This window comes from Lithobates pipiens, unplaced genomic scaffold (genome assembly GCF_037356315.1).
Source record: "Lithobates pipiens isolate NorthernLeopardFrog02 unplaced genomic scaffold, aLitPip1_a1.2 Scaffold_19, whole genome shotgun sequence".
Classification (NCBI taxonomy): Eukaryota; Metazoa; Chordata; class Amphibia; order Anura; family Ranidae; genus Lithobates; species Lithobates pipiens.
In genome coordinates, this window is record NW_027507764.1 from 491,316,915 (window position 1) to 491,336,957 (window position 20,043).

The 20,043-nt window shown below is 42.6% G+C and overlaps 1 protein-coding gene across 1 annotated transcript in view; it reads right to left on the bottom strand.

Annotated features, from left to right (window-relative positions):
- Nucleotides 1–19,146, bottom strand: part of NBN (nibrin) — a 153,168-nt gene extending 134,022 nt beyond the window's left edge. Inside the window, exons 1-2 of the mRNA XM_077492995.1 lie at nt 18,993–19,146; nt 91–224 (exon numbers count right to left, since the gene is read on the bottom strand). Of these exons, the coding sequence (XP_077349121.1) occupies nt 91–224; nt 18,993–19,029 (171 nt within the window). The 5' untranslated portion in view covers nt 19,030–19,146. The remainder of the gene's footprint in view (nt 1–90; nt 225–18,992) is intronic.
- Between the last annotated feature and the right edge of the window lie 897 nt (nt 19,147–20,043).

The following is a 20,043-nucleotide window of genomic DNA, read 5'->3' on the forward strand; positions in this document are numbered from 1 at the left end:
AAAAAGTGAGAGGGACGCACAGCAGCTAGATGTCCCTCTGTGCAGGAGTCTAAGGATAATTTGTCGTTTTTTTCATTCCCTAAAACTCACCAGACTGGAGTGAGGGTGGTTGACAGAGAACGTTGCATGAGATCTGCTGATGGACTGATCATCTTCAATCAATATTAAACAGTTCTTTCGTCCCACTACATATTCGGCATTGCTGAGAAAGTAATACAGCTGTCCTGGAGAGAAGACGACAGGTCATGGTCAAAATGTATTACGCCTGACTTTTTATCAACTCACTTCAATGTAGAATTTATAACAGGCATCTTTAGAGCATTGACAGTTTACTCAGCACTTTACATATTGTACATTCACTTCAGTCCCTGCCCTCAGGGATCTTAAAATCCAAGGTCACCATCTTGCATGCACACATGTACACACACTACTGACAATTTGGAAAGGAGCCAATAAAACTTCCACCAGTTCTAAGAGCAGGACCGCTAATTGGGGGTACCACAGGGCCTCCTATAGGGGGGGGATCCGTGCGGCAGGATGGGAGGACAATTACAGAAAGATGCACTGTGTCTGTGTCTCTCTTCAGCAGCTGAAAGCCAGTTTCCTCCCCTCCCATTGGCTTTCAGCTGCTGGAGGGAGAGACATGGTGCATCATTCTATAATTTTCCCATCTTGCTGCACTGATCCCCCTCCCTGTGCTGTCCACATCTGATTTTCCCCTATGTGCCTGGGCCCGCTCAGCGCTGCCGGCTTTCCTCTCCCACCACCTGCTGCGGGTACACAGGCGGATGGAGGGTGGGGGAAGGGGCTGGCAAATATGTCATTTACTGGCCCCTTCCTTTTCTGAATTGGAAAGTGAGCAATTGGTACCAATCGCTTCTGTGTTCACTGATAACTGAAAACGGTGCTTACTATGGTTCCGTTTATGAATGAACGGGAGCCTCTGTCTCCTGTTCATTCATCTTCAGTGCAACTGAGGCTACAGAGAAAGGAACCGAAGAATCTGTGTCCCCAATTCCTTTCTTTGTCTCAAAAGGTGAGATGCCTGGGTCTGTTTAGACCTCTGATATTTCATCCAAGCACCCCCCCCCCCCCCCCAAACAGCGCCCGGGAGGAAATAAATTGTAAAAATCATTTAAAACATTTTTTTTTTTTAAATCTTAAAATTGGAAACATAATTATAAAAATAAATTGTCATTTTTGTAAAGTCAGGTAAGCTGGACAGGGCACTGTGATTTCTAACAGTAGCCCTGACTACCACCATTGCATCTCATTCTGCACTGAAAAAAGACACTTGATGACAAAGTCCAAATCCAATTTTTGGCTCTGGGGCAATTTGATCAGTTTTTCATCTGATACTTTGTTCTTTACTGACGGTTATGGGAGATGTTCAAACAAAAATATCCACTAGAAAAAAGTATAAAAAAGGTGACAAAAAGGGGCCTTAAAGGGGTGATGCAAATGACAAACAAATGATGTATGTACTTTCTAATGAAGTGATAGGCTGATTGATTTTTGCTTAGTGTGCTTAATTCGTTCAGTGAGAAATCTAAGACTCAATTCATCAGTCATATATAAAGAAAAGAAAAAAAACAGACATTTGATGTACAGCCGACTTCAACCCATTCTATAAACAGCTGCCATTACTCTACAGGCTGTCTAATGCCATAATAGTATTATCTAAGATTACCAGTAAAGTACCACTTACACTGGCTGACAGATCATAACGTCTGACAACCCCAATACAGATAATCTATGAAAACAGATAGCCTGAAATCTGTCAGCTAAAGGGAAATTTCATGAAAGAAGCATATAGGTTGCCATTACTTGCTTACGTCTTAGAAATTGCCATTATCCTGGTGTAACAATGTCCTCACCTTTACTTCAATACTTTAACTCATTGACTCAGAACAAGAATGGATATGAGGGCTTTAGGACTTCTCTCACTTTCCAGGATGGTAAGCTTGTTCTAAGTCATGGTAACTCCTGGTATAACAGTCTCTAAATCATCACAACAGCCATAACACCAGGAAGGTGGTCAACAAAGGCAGACCCCATGCTTTTACCATAATAGTTTTTCTTCCAAAAGGTAAGCTTGAATAAAAATTTCTGATTAAGTTATACCACGTTTATTGCCATAGGACACCATACTTTTTGTAATGGTTCTTCCTGTGACTTCTCACTCAAAACCTGTTGTGTCTCGTAGAAATCCCGGCCACAGCCTCGCCTGGAATCCTGAAGTTGAAATCTCAGGCACCATCTAGTGGTTTGAGTTGATAACTGCCATTGAGTGATCCACAGGCATGCACCCAGGTCCAGTGGATTTGGGTATTACTACTTGATAGGAAATTTCCAGGCATACTTGTAGATATCCTTAAAAGGATTAGTCCAATTTTAAAACATGTAATAAATGCACCTACATTAAACATTTCAGCCCCATAATGTTTATCCCCGTTCACGAACAGGCCATTATTTACGATACGGCACTGCGTTACTTTAACCGGCAATTGCGCGATGTAGTACCCAAACAAAATTTATGTCCTTTTATCCCCCACAAATAGAGATTTCTTTTGGCAATATTTGATCACCTCTGTGGTTTTAATTTATTGCGCCATAAACAAAAAAAGTTTTTACTTTCTGTTATAAAACATATCCAATTAAAAAAAAGTCTTGATAAATTTAGGCCAATATGTATTCTGCTACATGTTTTTTAGTAAGAAAACTCACAATAAGTGTATATTGATTATATATAGAGACTTCCGCGCTCTATGGGAAAAGATAGGAGAGGGCGAGAATAGCAAATGAAAAAAAAGCAGCAATCACTAAATGAGTTGTCTCTCACTGGTAAAGGTAATTGAATAAAGATGTGATGCGCTAATTACAAAACATTCAAATAGCCACAACAAAACTAAAATTGTGCAATTATAGAGCTATATAAAGTGCAACCGTGCATAAATCAATCAGAGAATATCCCTATACATATATATCAATTTAAAAAACCATGCCGGTGATTAACTAGTGCAAAAAACATAAATTTTAACGTAAAAAATAAGATATATGCACGTGTTCAACGTGTAAAAAATGAAACTGAAAATATATATGTACAAAGAAAAATAGATGAATATTAAATCCAAATAACAATAGTGATTTGTGTAGAATGTCCCATACACAATCAAATCAAAACGTGCAATTCGGTAAGCACTGATTGGGGACCAGCACAACCCTACTATCGTCCCTATGATCACTATTCAGTCCCCACTTACAATCACTACGCACCATTGAGGGACTATCGAGAGGATGAAAGAGAAGATCAGTATTATCAAACTTACTATCCCGATCCAAATGAAAATAGGGCTTTTTTAGGAAGAGGCCCGGATCATCATCCTCCGAGGGCGAGGGACATGCAGGGAGACAGAGAATCAAGTCCAAAAAGAAGAGAGGTAGAAGAGCAGGAGCGAGAACTCAAGCGAAAAAGAGAATAAAGGGAGAAGGAGTATTCAACCTGAGTGGTATTTCGTTAACAACGGAAGAATTGGCAGTACTTGATAAAGGCCTTAAGTTTGCACCTAGAAAGAACATGAACAAATTTGAGACCTATGTAAATATTCAGAAGTATATAAGGGGCCTAAATATGAAAAAATACTTCTTAAACAATCCTAGAAATATCCACGCCCCTCTACCTGATGATATTAAACATAGCACTTTTAAGAACAAATCTGTTTTTAACCCTCAAATCGGCAATAATAAATTTGTTGACGTTTTTAAGAAAATTGTCGCAGAAGATTTAAAAAACCTTGACACTAAGAAATACACAGAACCTAACTATATGAGATGTGGAATGAAACGTCTCAGCGAGCGGAAAGATATAGTGATCCGTCCAGCCGATAAAGGTGGAGGTATTGTAGTCCTGTCCAAAACGCAATACAATGAAAATATGGCAAAATTGTTGAGCGATACTAAGACCTACACTACTTTACCGAAAAACCCTATCTTCAGAGGAAGAAAGGAGCTTGAACTTGTAGTGCATCTTGGCCTGAAAAAAGCAATTCTGAGCAAAAAAGAAGCTCAATACCTTATGCCAGAATCAGCAAGAACACCAATCATTTATTATTTACCCAAAATCCACAAGGACAAGATCAACCCTCCACCTAGGCCTATCGTAAACGGCATAGATTCCCTTACCTCAAGGATGGGATCCTATATAGATAATTTTTTGCAGCCCATAGTACAGAAGACTAAGGGTCCTTTCACACGGGGCGGATCAGTTCTGATCCGCCCCGTGGATGTCCGTTTGCTCAGCGGGGATCACTCCGCCGATCCCCGCTGAGCAGGGAGATGACAGGTCTGTCTCTGCACACTGCGCAGGGACGGACCTGTCACAGCGCCGCTCTCCCCTATGGGAGATCGGATGACGACGGACCGCAGTGCCCGTCATCATCCGATCCGATCCGCAGACGGATGGAAAAATAGCTTTTTCCTCCGTCACACTTTTTCGGATCGGAGCGGGTCGGATGTCAGCGGACATGTCACCGCTGACATCCGACGCTCCATAGAGCTCTATGGAGCATCCGTTCAGGTCCGCCTGAAAAACTGACAGGCGGGCCTGAACGGCACGTTGGTGTGAAAGAGGCCAAAGGCTTATCTTCGTGATACCAAGCACGTCTTGCAGATTCTTGAGGAGCTTGTACATGATGGACCTTTCATTATGGTTACGGCAGATGTGACTTCGCTCTATACCATAATTCCCCACCATGAGGCATGCGAGGCCGCTAAGTGGGGTTTGAGAAATCACTCTGACCTTATTTGCTCTCAAAGAAAGTATTTAGTTAAATGCCTCGACTTCTGTCTAAAAAACAATTATTTTTGGTTTAACCGGACGTTTTATCACCAAACCACAGGTGTTGCTATGGGGGCTAAATTTGCCCCGAGCGTTGCCGGTTTATTTATGGCTAGATGGGAAGAGCATGCAGTATTTTTAAACCCACCTGAAGAACTAGCGCTATACAGGCGCTATATCGACGACATTTTAATACTTTGGAAAGGGAGTAGTGCCAGCCTGAATTCGTTCCAACAAAAATTGAATGAGAACAATTTGAATATAAAGCTGACCTGGAACTCGGATGAGAAAGAAATTGTCTTCCTCGATTTATTAATTTCACAAAAGGAAGGGAGAATAGAAACCAAGACACACTTCAAAAGCGTAGATAAAAATAGTTATCTCCCAATAACAAGCTGCCACCATCAAAATTGGCTTTTCAATATCCCTAAAGGGCAATTTATGCGCTTAAGGAGAAATTGCAGCAAAAAATAAGTGTTTCTTGAACAAGCCGAGTCCATGGGACAGAGATTTCAAGAAAAAGGATATGGCAAGAGCACAATTCAGGAAAAAATATCAGAAGTGGAAAAGATGGATCGTAATCACCTCCTTAAAGATATGAAAACACAACGTAAAGATAAAAAAGGAGTAGAAGGAGCAATAATTCTGGATTATAATAATCAATATAAAAATGTCGAAAAAATAATTAAAAAACACTGGCACATCCTCCTGAATGACAAAGATTTACACAAAGTCCTACCCCCTAAACCGAAGTTCATCTACAGACGCTCCCCCAGTCTCAGAGACATGCTAGTCAGAAACATACCTGATCCTCCCGTGAATAATTTTACGTTCTTTGCAGGGAAAGGTTTCTTCCCCTGCAAAAGGTGTTTGGCGTGCATGAGAGCGAGTAAACCAAATAAAGTCTTCGAATTTCTAGCCACAAGTACCGGCAACACACATAAGGTTAAAGATTTTATCTGCTGCAATACAGTAGGCGCTGTTTACGTTTTAGAGTGTAGTTGCGGCTTACAATACGTAGGCCGCACAAAAAGGCCTTTAAAAACTAGACTCAAAGAGCACATACAAAATATACAGAAGGGGTACGATAAATATAATGTTTCGAAACATTTTGCTAGTCATCACAACAGAGACCCCAAGCATCTAAAATTTTGGGGCATTGTCCCCTATGTCAAACATTGGAGGGGAGGTCACAAGGTGAGGACCTTGAGTCAGATAGAGTCCAAATGGATATACACCCTTGATACTTTTGCCCCCAGGGGTTTGAATATAGAATTCGATTTAAACTGTTTCATTAGCGATTTTTAGCCCCCTAATATTATCCGTGTGCGCGCCATTGATCTTTTAGGTTCTGTGTTGATATTTCCCTTTTTTACCATTTATATATCTTTAAAAGGGATTTATTCATATAATTTTACTAAACCTCATGCGATTTTTAAGACATGTTTTTAAGTTATATGGTTGAATTTCTTTTGCGATTTTTATGCATTTTATCTTTTTAGATATTTATATTTCTATCACACATATGCATTTATGTGATTTTAAAATAATTGCTATGTTTTGATGTCATCTGGAATATGTACGTCATCTCCGTGTTTCCATAAAAAATATAAATCTCTATGCACATTCATTATTGCCCAGTTAACTACATGTTCTATTTAAAATAGTTTTTTGGAAAAAATATTAAATAAATTACTATTTGTTTTTCCAATATAGCTGTTTATGCACACCTTTTTGTATTTTTACCTATAGATACGAGCTGGATATTTTTATAATTTTTATAATTTTGATATTTTCTTATTCATTAGTTATCATCCTCCTTGATCTATTAGGATATAATAGTTTTCTATGTGCAGTTTCTTGTTTACTGTGGCTCACATTTTTCTCTTTTAAAACTTCGTTCTCAGCTACTGCTGACATGAAACTGTCTCCTCAGATGCTGTTTGACCACCAGAAATATGGCCACTTGCATAATTTGAAACTAACTCCAACAAAATGGCCGCCGGGCGTGCTCTAGTGCTCTATATAGTAGAGTTCAGTACGCTCTAAATTCCAGTACGGCGCTATGTGTAGCTGCTTCTACTTTATATACAGTCATCCTTCAGTATGCTGAATAAGGATAATATTCGTTTCGCCCCCTCCCCTCGTTCCTTTATTCGTTCGCTTTATGCGTTCCCCTTGTCTGCGCTGCTGTCCATAGATGTTATCCACTCCCAGAAGGGAGGGCATTCAGCATGTCTTTTGTGTACTGGTTGACTCCCACAAGCATCGCTGCGCTGTGTACAGCGGTGCAATGGTATGTCAATCAAATGGGCAGCGTAGGTCCGCCCAGTACACCTATAAATCACTTCCTGCACCCTGGTAAAATATCCCAGTTGAAGTCTTGACGACGTAACGCGTAGGACACCCGGAAGTGACGTTCGTATCCGGTTTTGTTTGCTGTCTGTCATATGTGCCTATCTTTCTTGCTTCACTTGTGAGTAGTTTTAAACTATTTAAATAAATTGCTATATTTTAAAAAACAACTACACTATGGCAGTTTTCTCTGATTCATTCCCCTGAGTCTACCTACCATCCATGAGGAAGCCAAAAGAAGTCTCCCAAAGAAAATTTGTTTATACAGCCATCCCTGCAATCACCTTGGTGCCCATTACTATCTTTTGCTGTGTTACTCACAGCAGTGAGGTAATTGCATAGTATTAACACTATTCGCACGGATCATCACGGATGGATCTATCACCCAGCACGTTGCACGCTTAATTCTGTGTGTCTACGTAATTGCACGTTTAGAATTTGTGTCCATTATTAATTTTGCTGTGTTACCCACAGCAGTGAGGTAATTATATAGCATTTACACCACCTGCACGGATCACCACGAATGGACTTATTACCCAGCACATTGCATGTCTAATTGAGTGTGCTTACCGAATTGCACGTTTTGATTTGATTGTGTATGGGACATTCTACACAAATCACTATTGTTATTTGGATTTAATATTCATCTATTTTTCTTTGTACATATATATTTTCAGTTTCATTTTTTACACGTTGAACACGTGCATATATCTTATTTTTTACGTTAAAATTTATGTTTTTTGCACTAGTTAATCACCGGCATGGTTTTTTAAATTGATATATATGTATAGGGATATTCTCTGATTGATTTATGCACGGTTGCACTTTATATAGCTCTATAATTGCACAATTTTAGTTTTGTTGTGGCTATTTGAATGTTTTGTAATTAGCGCATCACATCTTTATTCAAAGTGTATATTGATTGGTTTGCTATGGGATATTTTTAATTATATTTTTTACTAGTAATGGTGGCAATCAGCGACTTAGAGGTACTGTGACATGGCGGCTGACAAATCAGACACCAAATGACACTTTTTGGAGACCAGTGACACCAATACAGGGATCAGTGCCAAAAATAAAATAAAATATGCACTGCACCAATGGCAGGAAAGGGGGGCTAATATCAGGGGCGATTAAAGGGTTAAACATATCCCTAGGGAGTGCTTACTAACTGCGTGGGGGTTGCTTGTACTGTGGGAAGGATCTCTGTCCATCCTCATCACAAAACGGCAATCTGCCTTGTTTACATAGCAAGACCGCTGTTCTGCCTCTGTCAGGAGCATTCAGCTGGTCCCGGCAGACATAGGGTCTGCAGGACCTGCTGATTGACTCCCGCTGTGTCCAATCAAACCCGGAAATTGAAAAAACATGCAGGTATGTGATTCTGCCAGTAGGAGCCGCTGCCCCGCAGTAGGGCAGTCAGCAAGCAGTTAAAGAGGAAGTAAACCCTGATGGGTTTACTTCCTCTTTCATTCCCTGTAAAGGGAAAGCATAATGGACTACTATGCATCGCATAGTAGTCCATTATGTGTCACTTACCTGACACAGGAGCCAGCGAAGTCACCGCTGTCCCCTGTAGTTCCGAGCGTCCATCTTCTTGGTGGGTCTCGCTGCTCCGGCGCTGTGATTCGCCGGAGCAGCGATGACGTCACTCCCGCGCATGCACACGGGAGCCGAGACTCACGGCATTGCCATCATCGACGATGCCCCGCTCAGTGCGCCTGCGCGCCGCTGTCTACGGCGCATGCGCCATAGATAGCGGTGCCCGTCTTCAGGCAAATATCTCCTAAACCATATAGGTTTGGGAGATATTTCTTGGACCTACAGGAAAGCCCTAATCTAGGCTTACCTGTAGGTCAAAGTGGTTTGTAAGGGTTTACAACCACTTTAATAAGATAAAATTTGTGCATTTATAAAATGTTTGCATTGAAGTCTGCAAAGCATTACAACCATAAGTGCATCGCTGGTGCAATGCACAGGCTACTGCAGACTGTTCCTCAAGCCCCAGGTTCATACAGCAGTACCGACCTTCAGTTATGAAGTATCAACGAACTATGAGTGTGATAACATCACTGCACTTGTGGTTAATTGAGCTCTACAAGGTCATCTGCCATTGGTCGAAGTTGGTACTTGTAGTCTTTCCTTCTACAGATCCTGTGAATGGATCTGTGGATAGATGAAGTTTCTCTGTGGGTGGAGCTATACATTACCATGTCTAATTAAAAAAAAAAAAAAAAACCCAACAGACAACACTGAAAGGATTAAATGCTCCCAATGTCGAAGGGTGCACAGAACAGGCTCTATCACTCACCTAATAACCTGCTCCAGCAACCTCCTGGTGGGTCTGTGGGTGGAGTCTCTGCATCATCATGTAAAATATAGAGACATTAACCTAGTATGCTACACTGAGGAGGCTGCTGTTCACTGCCAGGGTGATTATTTGTTCTTTTTTTTGTCCCTGGAGTTTGGCTTTAAAACTGCCTCTGGACACATGAAACCTTTTCCTGCCTGTGATTTCATACCTGCAATTTTGTTACTCAAGAGGATATTCTACCACAAAGCATGACTCAATAAAAAATTATAACTTTCTCACTGACCACTACACTAAGTTCATAAATAATAAACTCAGTTAAAAAAAAAAAAAAAAAAAAAATTATGTTTACATATAGTTTCCATTAAAAATAAGTAATGCTCTTATATTGCCCATGCTTTTTTTTTGTTTTTTAACGATTAACTGAATTGACAGCCTAAAGAGTAAAGCAAACCCTATCTATTAATACAGAATTCAGTAGCCATGTGGTCTCCACTAGGATGAAGAATTGTTTAGAAGCATTGGCTATCTGCCTCATGGGATGGACCCAATTCTGACACTAGCAGCTCTAAGACCCCTTTCACACTGCCAGCATTTTTTCAGGCTATACAGCGCTAGAAATAGCGTCTGAAAAAGCGGATCCTTTCACTCCTCACACTGGAGCGGTGCACTGGCAGGGCGTCCCAAAAAGTCCTAGCAGCAGCTTCTTGGAGCGGTGAACTCAGCGTTCCTCCACCGCAGCTCCCCATTGAAATCAATGGGGCAGCGGTGCTAAACCGCTGGCAAAACGCCGGTCCAGCAGCATTTTGTGGGCGGATTTAACAACAGTAAAGCGGCTCTAAAAATAGCACCACTTTAACGCCGATGTCCGGGGTAGCTCGGTGTGAAAGCTATCTTAAACTTGAGTTTCGGATCTTTTGAAGTTTTTTTTGCCAAAGCTCCTAAACTCAACTCCATAAAAGTCTGTGTTTCCATGAACACATTGGGGGTTATTTATGAAAGGCAAATCGGCTTTGCACTGCAAGTGCACTTGGAAGTGCAGTCGCTCTAAATCTAAGTGGTAGATCTGAAATGAGTGGAAGCTCTGCTGATTTTATCATCCAATCATGCACAAGCTAAAATGCTGTGTTTATTTTCCTTGCATGTCCCCCTCAGATCTACAGTGACTGCACTTCCAAGTGCACTTGCAGTGCAAAGTGGATTTTCCTTTAGTAAATAACCCCCATAGACTTTTAGGATCATTTAGGAGCTGCAGAGGTTAGGAGGAGGTTCAACCTCTCCTGAATGGAGAAGAATCACGTTTAGGATAGGAACGTTTTGACCGCAGGCTGCAAAAAACTCGATTTTGCCATGTTTTTACGCGGCAAGCGGTCAAAGTAGTTCAAGTGTACTTATTCTTATTTATTTATTTTTTATAAAAAAAATCCTGTCCAAATAGACACTGACCCTTGACCCAAACACTAACCCTGGCACTCACCTAGATCACACTTCCATTTAGGCATTTTTTCCTTTTATTTTTATTTTTTAATATTATTAATTTATTTTTTATTTTTTTACAAACACTTGTTTTTTTCCCCTTTCTGCAAGGAACAAGAAAGGTACATTGTATCCTCCTCCATTCACAGAAGAAAAAAAAAAAAAAAAACACAGGGACGGGCTTAGAAGGCTACCACAGGGATCAGGTTATCCCGAATCAGGACCCGGTCTCTGTGCTGGGAATGCGCCGTACTCCCAGCACATAGAGAAAAAACACATATGCGGCCCCATGAAAAAAAGCCCAGTCCAGTGGAGTCGCATATATGTATTAAGACGGTGTGAACAGGTTAAGAACCTGAGAATAAGGGGCAACTAGATAAGAAGTAGAAATAGCAGCACATAGCACAACACAGCAAAAATGAATCATGGCTACTGCATTGCTTTTCGGGCATAGCTTAAGAAGCATAATTAAATCTCGACCATTAAAAATCCCCAAGGTCGTGGGAGTTAAAAATGCTCCAGCATTGGGGGCTGGCCCTGGGGGGGCACAAGAACCCTCGGACAGCTCCAATGAGGCAGACAGCTTGGGCTGCAGACCACCCCAGAGACCACTTTTATCTTGTAGCAGACCGCCGGCCAAATACGAGGATAAACGGGGGTATAGCAGCTAGCTAGATATCCCACATCAAAGTAAGGACGTATATCGGGGATGCAAGTCTAAAATTCCACAGGTGACCACTCCACTCTCCCCCCCCCCCGCTCTAAAAAAGGCCAAGAGACACATGAAATGCCATCAGATCTAGCTAGACATAGATGTGTCCTACACACGCGCCTAAAATTCCACAGGTGATTCCCCCCCCCCCCTTCTAGAGTAGAACAAGATACATGTAAAATGTCCAAAGAAAAAGGCAGATCCACTTTTAGACAAAGATGCAGCCTACATATTGTCATAATAACTGCCAATCACAACACACGAGCATAAATTAATTCCATTTTGTAGAATAGGGACTGGCCAGAGAGGGATTACTTTTACGCAGTTGGCCGACAAGCATGCATTGAAAATTTATAAACAGAAAACGATTAGTCAAAACAAGTGTTTTTCATTTATCACTACTTTACAATGATGCCAGCAATTATAAGGGCCGGTTCACACTGCGGGCGATGCGAGGCGACACCGACTTGCCTCGCCGTGACCTGCCGCGACCTCAGCGGCGACTTGCAAATGACTTCTGTATAGAAGTCAATGCAAGTCGCCCCGAGGTCGCCCAAAAGTAGTACAGGAACCTTTTTTCTGAGTTGGAGCGACTCGAGACGCTCCTCTCAGAACGGTTCCATTGTACAGAACGGGGGCGACTTGTCAAATCGCGGCGAGGCAAGTCGTGTCGCCTCGCATCGCCCGCAGTGTGAACCGGCCCTTAGGCCGCGTACACACGGGCGGACTGTCTGCCCAACTAAGTCCGTCAGACAATCCGACAGACAGTCCATCCTACTTTCGAATGAACGGACTTGACCACACACGATGAACAGACAGTCCGCCGAAAGCTTGGGCGATGACGTGTACAGCACGTACGACGGGACTAGAAATACGACGTCCAATACACTGCAATGCAACCTTTCGCCGTGTAAATCCTTTCTGAGCATGCGCCATACTTAGTCCGTCGAACTAGCCTACTCACGAGCGGACTGTCCGCTGAAACCAAGTTTGGACGGACAATATTACGGAAATTCCGAAAGACTTAGTCCGCCAGACTGTCCGCTAAAAAAGTCCGCTGAAGCCCACACACGAGCGGATTGTCCGCTGAAACACGTTTCAGCGGACCAAGTCCGTCAGACAGTCTGCCCGTGTGTACGCGGCCTAAGAAATACAAAACTTTAATTCTAAAAGAATTCCTGGCTGTGTTCACAAACTGACAAAGACTAACCTAGTTTGATGAAAATGTTCCTTTCCTGAACGCGATTCTTCCGCATTCAGGAAAGGGAGATTGAAACCTCCCCTAACCGCAGCAGTTTCTAAACTCTGCTAAAAGCCTATGTGTATATGGTACATGGACACATAGGTTTTTATGGAGTGGAGTTTACAAGCTTTGGCAAAAAATAAAAAATAAAAAAAAAATGGCAAAAGCTCCTAAACTCAAGTTTAGAAGCTGTAGTGTACAGGAGCCCTAAAACATTAAAGAGATCATCCCACCAACTTAAAGTGATTTTATTTTTATTTTTTAAATAACAAACAAGACTTTACAAACATGTTATACTTACCTCCTCTGTGCAGTTGGTTTTGCACAAAGCAGTCTGGATCTTCCTCTTCTCAAGACCCTCTTTGCTGCTCCTGGCCCCTCTCTCCTATTGAGTGCCCTCACAGCAAGCTGCTTCCTATGGGGGCACCCGAGGCGAGTCACAGCTCCATGTGTCCATTCAGACACGGAGCCCTGACCCGACCCCACCCCCTCTCTCCCCAGATTGACACCCGCAGGAGCCAATGGCACCGCTGCTGTGTCTCAGCCAATGAGGAGGAGTGTACCGGATAGCTTAGACATTCGAGGACATCGCTGGACAGAGATGGATCTCAGATGCTACACATAAAAAAAAAAAAAAACTTCTATCTTAATGTATATAATGCATTAAGTAAAAAATCCTTCTGCCTTTAAAACTCCTTTAACAGCTTCCCGACCTCCTCACGCCGATATACGTGGGCAGAAGGGCACATACAGGCAGAATCACGTACCTGTACGTTGCCCTTTAAGAGGCAGTGGGGGCGCGCTCCTGCGCCCGTGGGAAGCCCCGCAAGTCCGGTCGCAGGTCCCGCGGACTCGAACGCCGCGGAGATACCCGCAATCGCCTCATGGAGAGGAAGAATGGGGAGATGCTAAAGTAAACAAGCATCTCCCTGTTCTGCCTAGCAACAGTAACACTGATCTCTGCTCCCTGTCATTGGAGCAGAGATCAGAGATCTGTAAAACACAGCCACGCCCCCCCCCAAGTTAGCAACACGCCCCTAGGACACACTTAACCCCCACACTGCCACCTAGTGGTTAACCCCTTCACTGCCAGTGTCATTTACACAGGAATCAGTGCATTTGTATAGCACTGATTGCTGTATAATTGACAATGGTCCCAAAAATGTGTCAAAAATGTCCGATGTGTCCGCCATAATGTCGCAGTTATGATAAAAAAAAAATCGCTGATTGCAGCCAAAAAAAATAATAATAAAAAATAATGAATGAAAATGCCATAAAACTATCCCCTATTTTGTAAACGCTATAACTTTTGCGCAAACCAATCAATCGCTTACTGCGGGTTTTTTTACCAAAAATATGTAGAATACGTATCGGCCTAAACTGAGGAAAAAAAAATGTTTTTTATATATTTTTGGGGGATATTATAGCAAAAAGTAAAAAATGTGTTCTTTTCAAAATTGTCACTTTTTTTGTTTATATCACAAAAAATAAAAAACGCAGAGGTGATCAATTACCACCAAAAGAAATCTCTATTTGTGGGACAATAAAGGACGTCAATTTTGTTTGGGAGCAACATCTCACGGCCGCGCATTTGTCAGTTAAAGCAGCATAGTGCCGAATTGCAAAAAGTGCTCTGGTCAGGAAGGAGGTAAATTCTTCTGGGGCTGAAGTGGTTAAAGCGGAACTAAACCCTCTTATTTTAAGCCAAGGAAACTGCCATCTTGGCTTCTGTTTATTTCTCAACTGCCATGATGCTGCACATGTGATCAGTTATAACACCGACAGTTTGGTTAAGAACACAACCAATGTGACAGTTACATTACTGGCACGTGCCAGTTTTTTTTTTTAAAAACTGTTAAATCAATGGGTTTAGTTCCATTTTATAGCAGGAAAGGCTCCACTATGATGGATCTAAGGAGACAGCTTATCTCGATACAATAGGGACATCCACCATAACAGTCAGGTTTTTAAAAGGAGAAGCACTGAGAACTCAGCAGTGTTTGATCGTTCAGTTCCCAGTCTTAGAGCCCCCTCAGACCCGGTTGGGGACAGATGCAGAATCGGATCAATGCTGCACCCACCTAGGCAAGTAGGATTTCTTAAAGAAGAAAAAAGAAAAGAAAAAAAAGCCAAACTTTTTTTAACCACTTCCCGCCCACCATATACCAGAATGACAGCCAGAAAGTGGTTTCATTATCCCAATTGGGTGTCATTTGATGGCCATCAGGATAAGTCGTGACCACGTACTCGTGGGAGCACGCAGCGTGGTGATCGTTGGTGTGGTGTGTCAGTCTGACACACCACATCTCCCATCTAGGTGAAGAGCCTGTGACGTAGGCTCTTTACCATGTTATTAGCTATGTCCAATCACAGTGTAAACAGGAAAAGACATTTATTAACTTTTCCTCCGCTCGCACTGACAGACATGAGTAGAGGAGAGCCGATCGTCTGCTCTCCCAACGGGGGGAGGGGGGTCTGATTATCAGTGGATCCCCCCAGAGGATGCCCACCCGTGCCAACCAGGTATGTCCACCCATGACCACAAGGGATGCCAATCAGTAATGCCTGCCAGTGCACCCATCGGTGAAGGAGAAAAAACGTATTTACAAGATTTTATAACAGAAACAAAGAAACGGGCAGCACAGTGGAGTAGCACTCTCATCTAGCAGTAAAAAGGGTCGCTGGTTCGGATCCCAACCACGACACCACTTGCCAGGAGTTTGCATGTTCCCTCTGTGCCTGCGTGGGTTTCCTCTGGGTAATCCGGTTTCCTCCCACACTCCAAAGACATGCTGGAAGATTAATTGGCTTCTGTCTGAAAAATCGGCCCTAGTATATGAATGTGAGTTGGGGACCTTGGATTGTGGCTCCTTGAGTGTAGGGACCGATGTGAGTGTGCGATGTATGTGTGGAGCGCTGCGTAAATTGACAGCGCTTTATGTGGGTACCTTAAATAAAATAGGGATAATTGTAGACATGCACCCACACTCTCTCAGGATGGACTGGTGTCTTTATTCAACCTTACTATGTAAATACTTGGTTTTGTTTTTTGTTTAATATTTTTATTAGCAAAAAATAAAAACCCCAGTGGTGATCAAATACCACCAAAAGAAAGCTAAATTTATTTTTTTTTGATAAAAACTTTGTTTGGGTACCGTGTTGCATGACTGCGCAATTGCCATTTAAAATGCGACATCACTGAAAGCTGAAAATTGACCTGGGCAGAAAGGGGGAAAGTGTACTGTATTGAAGTGGTTAAATCTATGTCCCCATTAGGAGGACTCACCCCCTCTAAATGTCCAGATTACTGTTATCGCTAAAAGTGAAAGAGAATCTCAATATTTAGGTTGTCACTAGCACAGGAACAGCAAGAACAAACCTTCCAATATGGACACCAGTTCTGGAGACCCTGGTGACTATCAGGAATTTCCTAACTTTGGAGGGATTTCCTTGTACTTCCTGTTTTGGCTATGGGACAGGAAGTGAAGGGAAATCTCCCCAATGGAGCACAGATGGCCCAATTGTGGGAAATGAATCCAAAATTAAAAGCGTTTTGCAATTAGTTCTACTTAAAGTGTAACTAAACCCAGGACTCTGCACTCACTATATCTGGTCTCCCATAGAACATGGAAATGCAATTATTTTAGTAAATATAAACTGCTCAATACCTTTTATCATCAGTAGTATATAGCAGTCCTGTGACTTCTATCAGTGTCTAGTTAAAGCTTATAGGAGGAGTTTTGGTTCACCTTTGACTGTCCTATGAAGCTGCATGACCCCTGATCACATGCACCCTCCCAAAATAAAAAACTCTCTAGCAACACACACCAAATTGAGCACGTGCAGAGTGTGCCTGCAAGGCTCTCTACGACCAGGAGATGGATTGGAGACAATGGATGAAGGGAAGGATCAGAAAAGACAGAATCAAACAGCCTTTTTACACAATGCACAGGATTAACTAAATATTCTGAACTGCAAAAAACAAGTACACAATGTTTAAAATAGAACTAAAGGCAAAACCTTTTCCTGGTGCACCAATGGCAGCATACTAGTCATAAGCTCCGCCTTGAACTCCTCCCCTCAGGAAAATTAATTTTATAAAAAGAAAAGGTTAAGGACCCCCCAATAATTCTTCCGCTCTTCTTGGCTCCTGACTCTGGTGCTCTCCATGAGCTGGACATCTCTAATGTTCTTAGACTCTACCTTCAGGCTAAAGCCTTCTTTAGAAAGTCAGTTAAACTATTTATAATCCCTTGGAGCAAAAACAAAGGCAAGGAAGCCTGCTCAAGAACAATTGCATTTTGGATAGTCAATCTGATCCGTAAAGCATAAAGGGCTAATGGTTTGGGTCCTTCTCCTTCGGTCAGAGCTTATTCAACCAGATCAGTTTCATCATCTTGGGCTGCAAGGGCAAATGTCCCACTTAAAACAATTTGCAGAGCAGCAACGTGGTCTTCCCAACACACATTTATGTGGCACTACTGGGTAGATCCAGGAGCACTCACTTCAGTGGAGTTTGGAAGAAGGACAATTGAATCAGCCTTTGTTTTCTAAGCATTACCCACTCTTTTCAGCTAGTTATTTATCTAGTATGCTGATACAGAAACTTACCAAAACATATTTACCATAATCTACCTATCCTGGTGTATATCAATGGCAGCATACATACCCATCCTCTGTATTCTAACCTTTTCTTTTATAATATTTACTGCCCTGAGAAGGGTGAGGGAGTCCAAGGTAGAGCTTATCACTAGAACATTGTGTATTACTCCCGTACGACCACTTAACGTGCAAATTGTGATCTGAACTGCTGCGGACACTGAATAGTTTATCCATAACTAATGGTGATGTATTAATAAAGTTGTAAAATGCTGTCATAGATTTCCACCAGGAAAGGAAAATTACAGTAAGTATAATATAGGGGGGGGGGGGGGGGGGGGTTGACCGATACTGATATTTCAGCCGCCTTTCAGGCCGATAGCGGGTGCAGATATTCTGTACATCACTGTCACTTGCCACCAGATGCAGTATGTCACTTGCCACCGTCACCTGCCACCATCACCTGCCACCAGATGCAGTATGTCACTTGCCACCGTCACCTGCCACCAAAATGAAGCTTGTCACTACTTAGGCTACTTCTGGCAGCCTCTCGCCAGTGGGTAAACTTCCACATGCGGGTGGGTGGTGAGAGTTGATGTAACTATCTCTCTGCTGGCCCGTGGCTGTATCTCTGTAAAGAGCAGCCTTTGGAGCCCTGCTGTAGGGGCGGAACAGCGGTGATGCAAGGTGGGCAGTGAGAGATGATGTCATCTCTCTGCTGCCCACCACACCACTGACAGAGATTGCAGCAAGCACCACGTGGGTACAGGGGGAGGAGTTCTGACCAATATCGATACATTTTTGACCAATACCGATTATTTGAAAAATGTGAATATCGGCCCCGATAATTGGTCGGCCTATATGATACAATTATTTATTTTCCATTTTGGACGGAGTAAGGGAAGGTCATAATCCTCTGCAGATTTTTGCTTTTACAATCTTTGTCCCATTGGCGAGATTTCCTTTCACTTCCTGTCCCTTAGCCACAGCAGGAAATCCCTCCAAAGTTAATGAATCCCAGGTGTCCCCATTGGAAGATTTCCCTTCTATTCCTGTTCTGGTGACAACCCAAAAATTTGGGATTTTCTTTCACTTTCAGTGACAATTGTAAACAGGACAAATAGGGGGTCTTCCTAATAAGGACACAGGCAGAAATAAAACCCGTCAGGGGCTCTAATCCATCTCAACTCTGTTCCACTGCATCCAAAACTACAAAAGTTTTGCTATACTTTAAAGTGTACATATGTGCCATGCAGAATGGTTTCCTAATTCACCAAACATGGCACAGCCCTGCCACCAGAGGACTGGTATTACCCACAGAGCTGTGCAGGGCAAGTACACTTTACCAGACTCATGGAGCCATGCTGTGGGAGCTCCAATGCACATGAACGAGTACAGACCGTGCTTTACAAACACTTTGCCTAGTCAATGTGACGGCATGCTTCTCCTGACAAGTTACCTCCTCCTCCTTCACTCTCCCTCTCCAACTTCCACATGTCTGCTTCCTTCTCCTCTGTATTTGCTGGCGCGAAATCATGACGTCACCTAGCAGCCCCTCCATGTGTACATGGCTCCCTCTCCGTGTAATATTGGACCACATCGCCATCTAGTGACCGAAGCTGTAAGCGCGCTTGCAGTACACACTCCATTATTTTTGAAAGGAAAGAGAAATAGAGGGAGAGAGGAAGAATAGAGAGTGAGAAGAGAATGATATATATATATAGAGAGAGAGAGAGAGATGGGGGGGGGGGGGGTAGAGAAAGAGAGGAAGGAGAGAGAGTGAGAAGAGAGGATAGAGAAAGAGAAGATAGAGTGGTAAAAGAAAGGAGAGGGAGAGGAGGGAGAAGAGAGAGCTGAGAGATAGAAGAGATAGAGAGAGGAGAGAGAGAATAGAGAGGGGGGGGGGGGGGGTCTGAGAAAAGAGAGAGAGAGAAGAGAGAATTGAGGGAGAGAGAGACAGAAAAAAGAGAGAAGGGAGAGAAGAGATAGAATAGAGAAAATAGAGGGGAGGTAGGAGAGAGAGATAGAAGAGATAGAGAAAAAAAGAGAGGGAGAGAAGAGAAAGAATACACAGAGGAGAGAGGGGGGGGGGGGGTGAGAAGAGAGAGGACTGAGAAAAGAGAGAGGGGGAAGAGAGAGAGAGAGAGACGAAAGATAGAAGAAATAGAGAGAAGAGAGAGAATAGACGGAGGAGAGGGGGGTGGAAGAGAGAGGATTGAGAAAAGAGAGAGGGAGAGAATTTAGTCAGAGGGAGAAAGAGAGAGAGAGAGGGGAGAGATAGAATAGATAGAGAAAATAGAGAGAGGAGAGATAGAATAGAAAGAGAAAATAGAGAGGAGGTAGGAGAGAGAGAGAGGGATAAAGAGAGAGAGAGGGATAGAAGAGATAGAGAAAATGGCAAGGGAGAGAAGAGAAAGAATACACAGGAGTGAGAGAGAGAGGGGAGAGAAGAGAGAGGATTGACAAAACAGAGAGAGGGGGAGAGAGAGATAGAAGAAATAGAGAAAAGA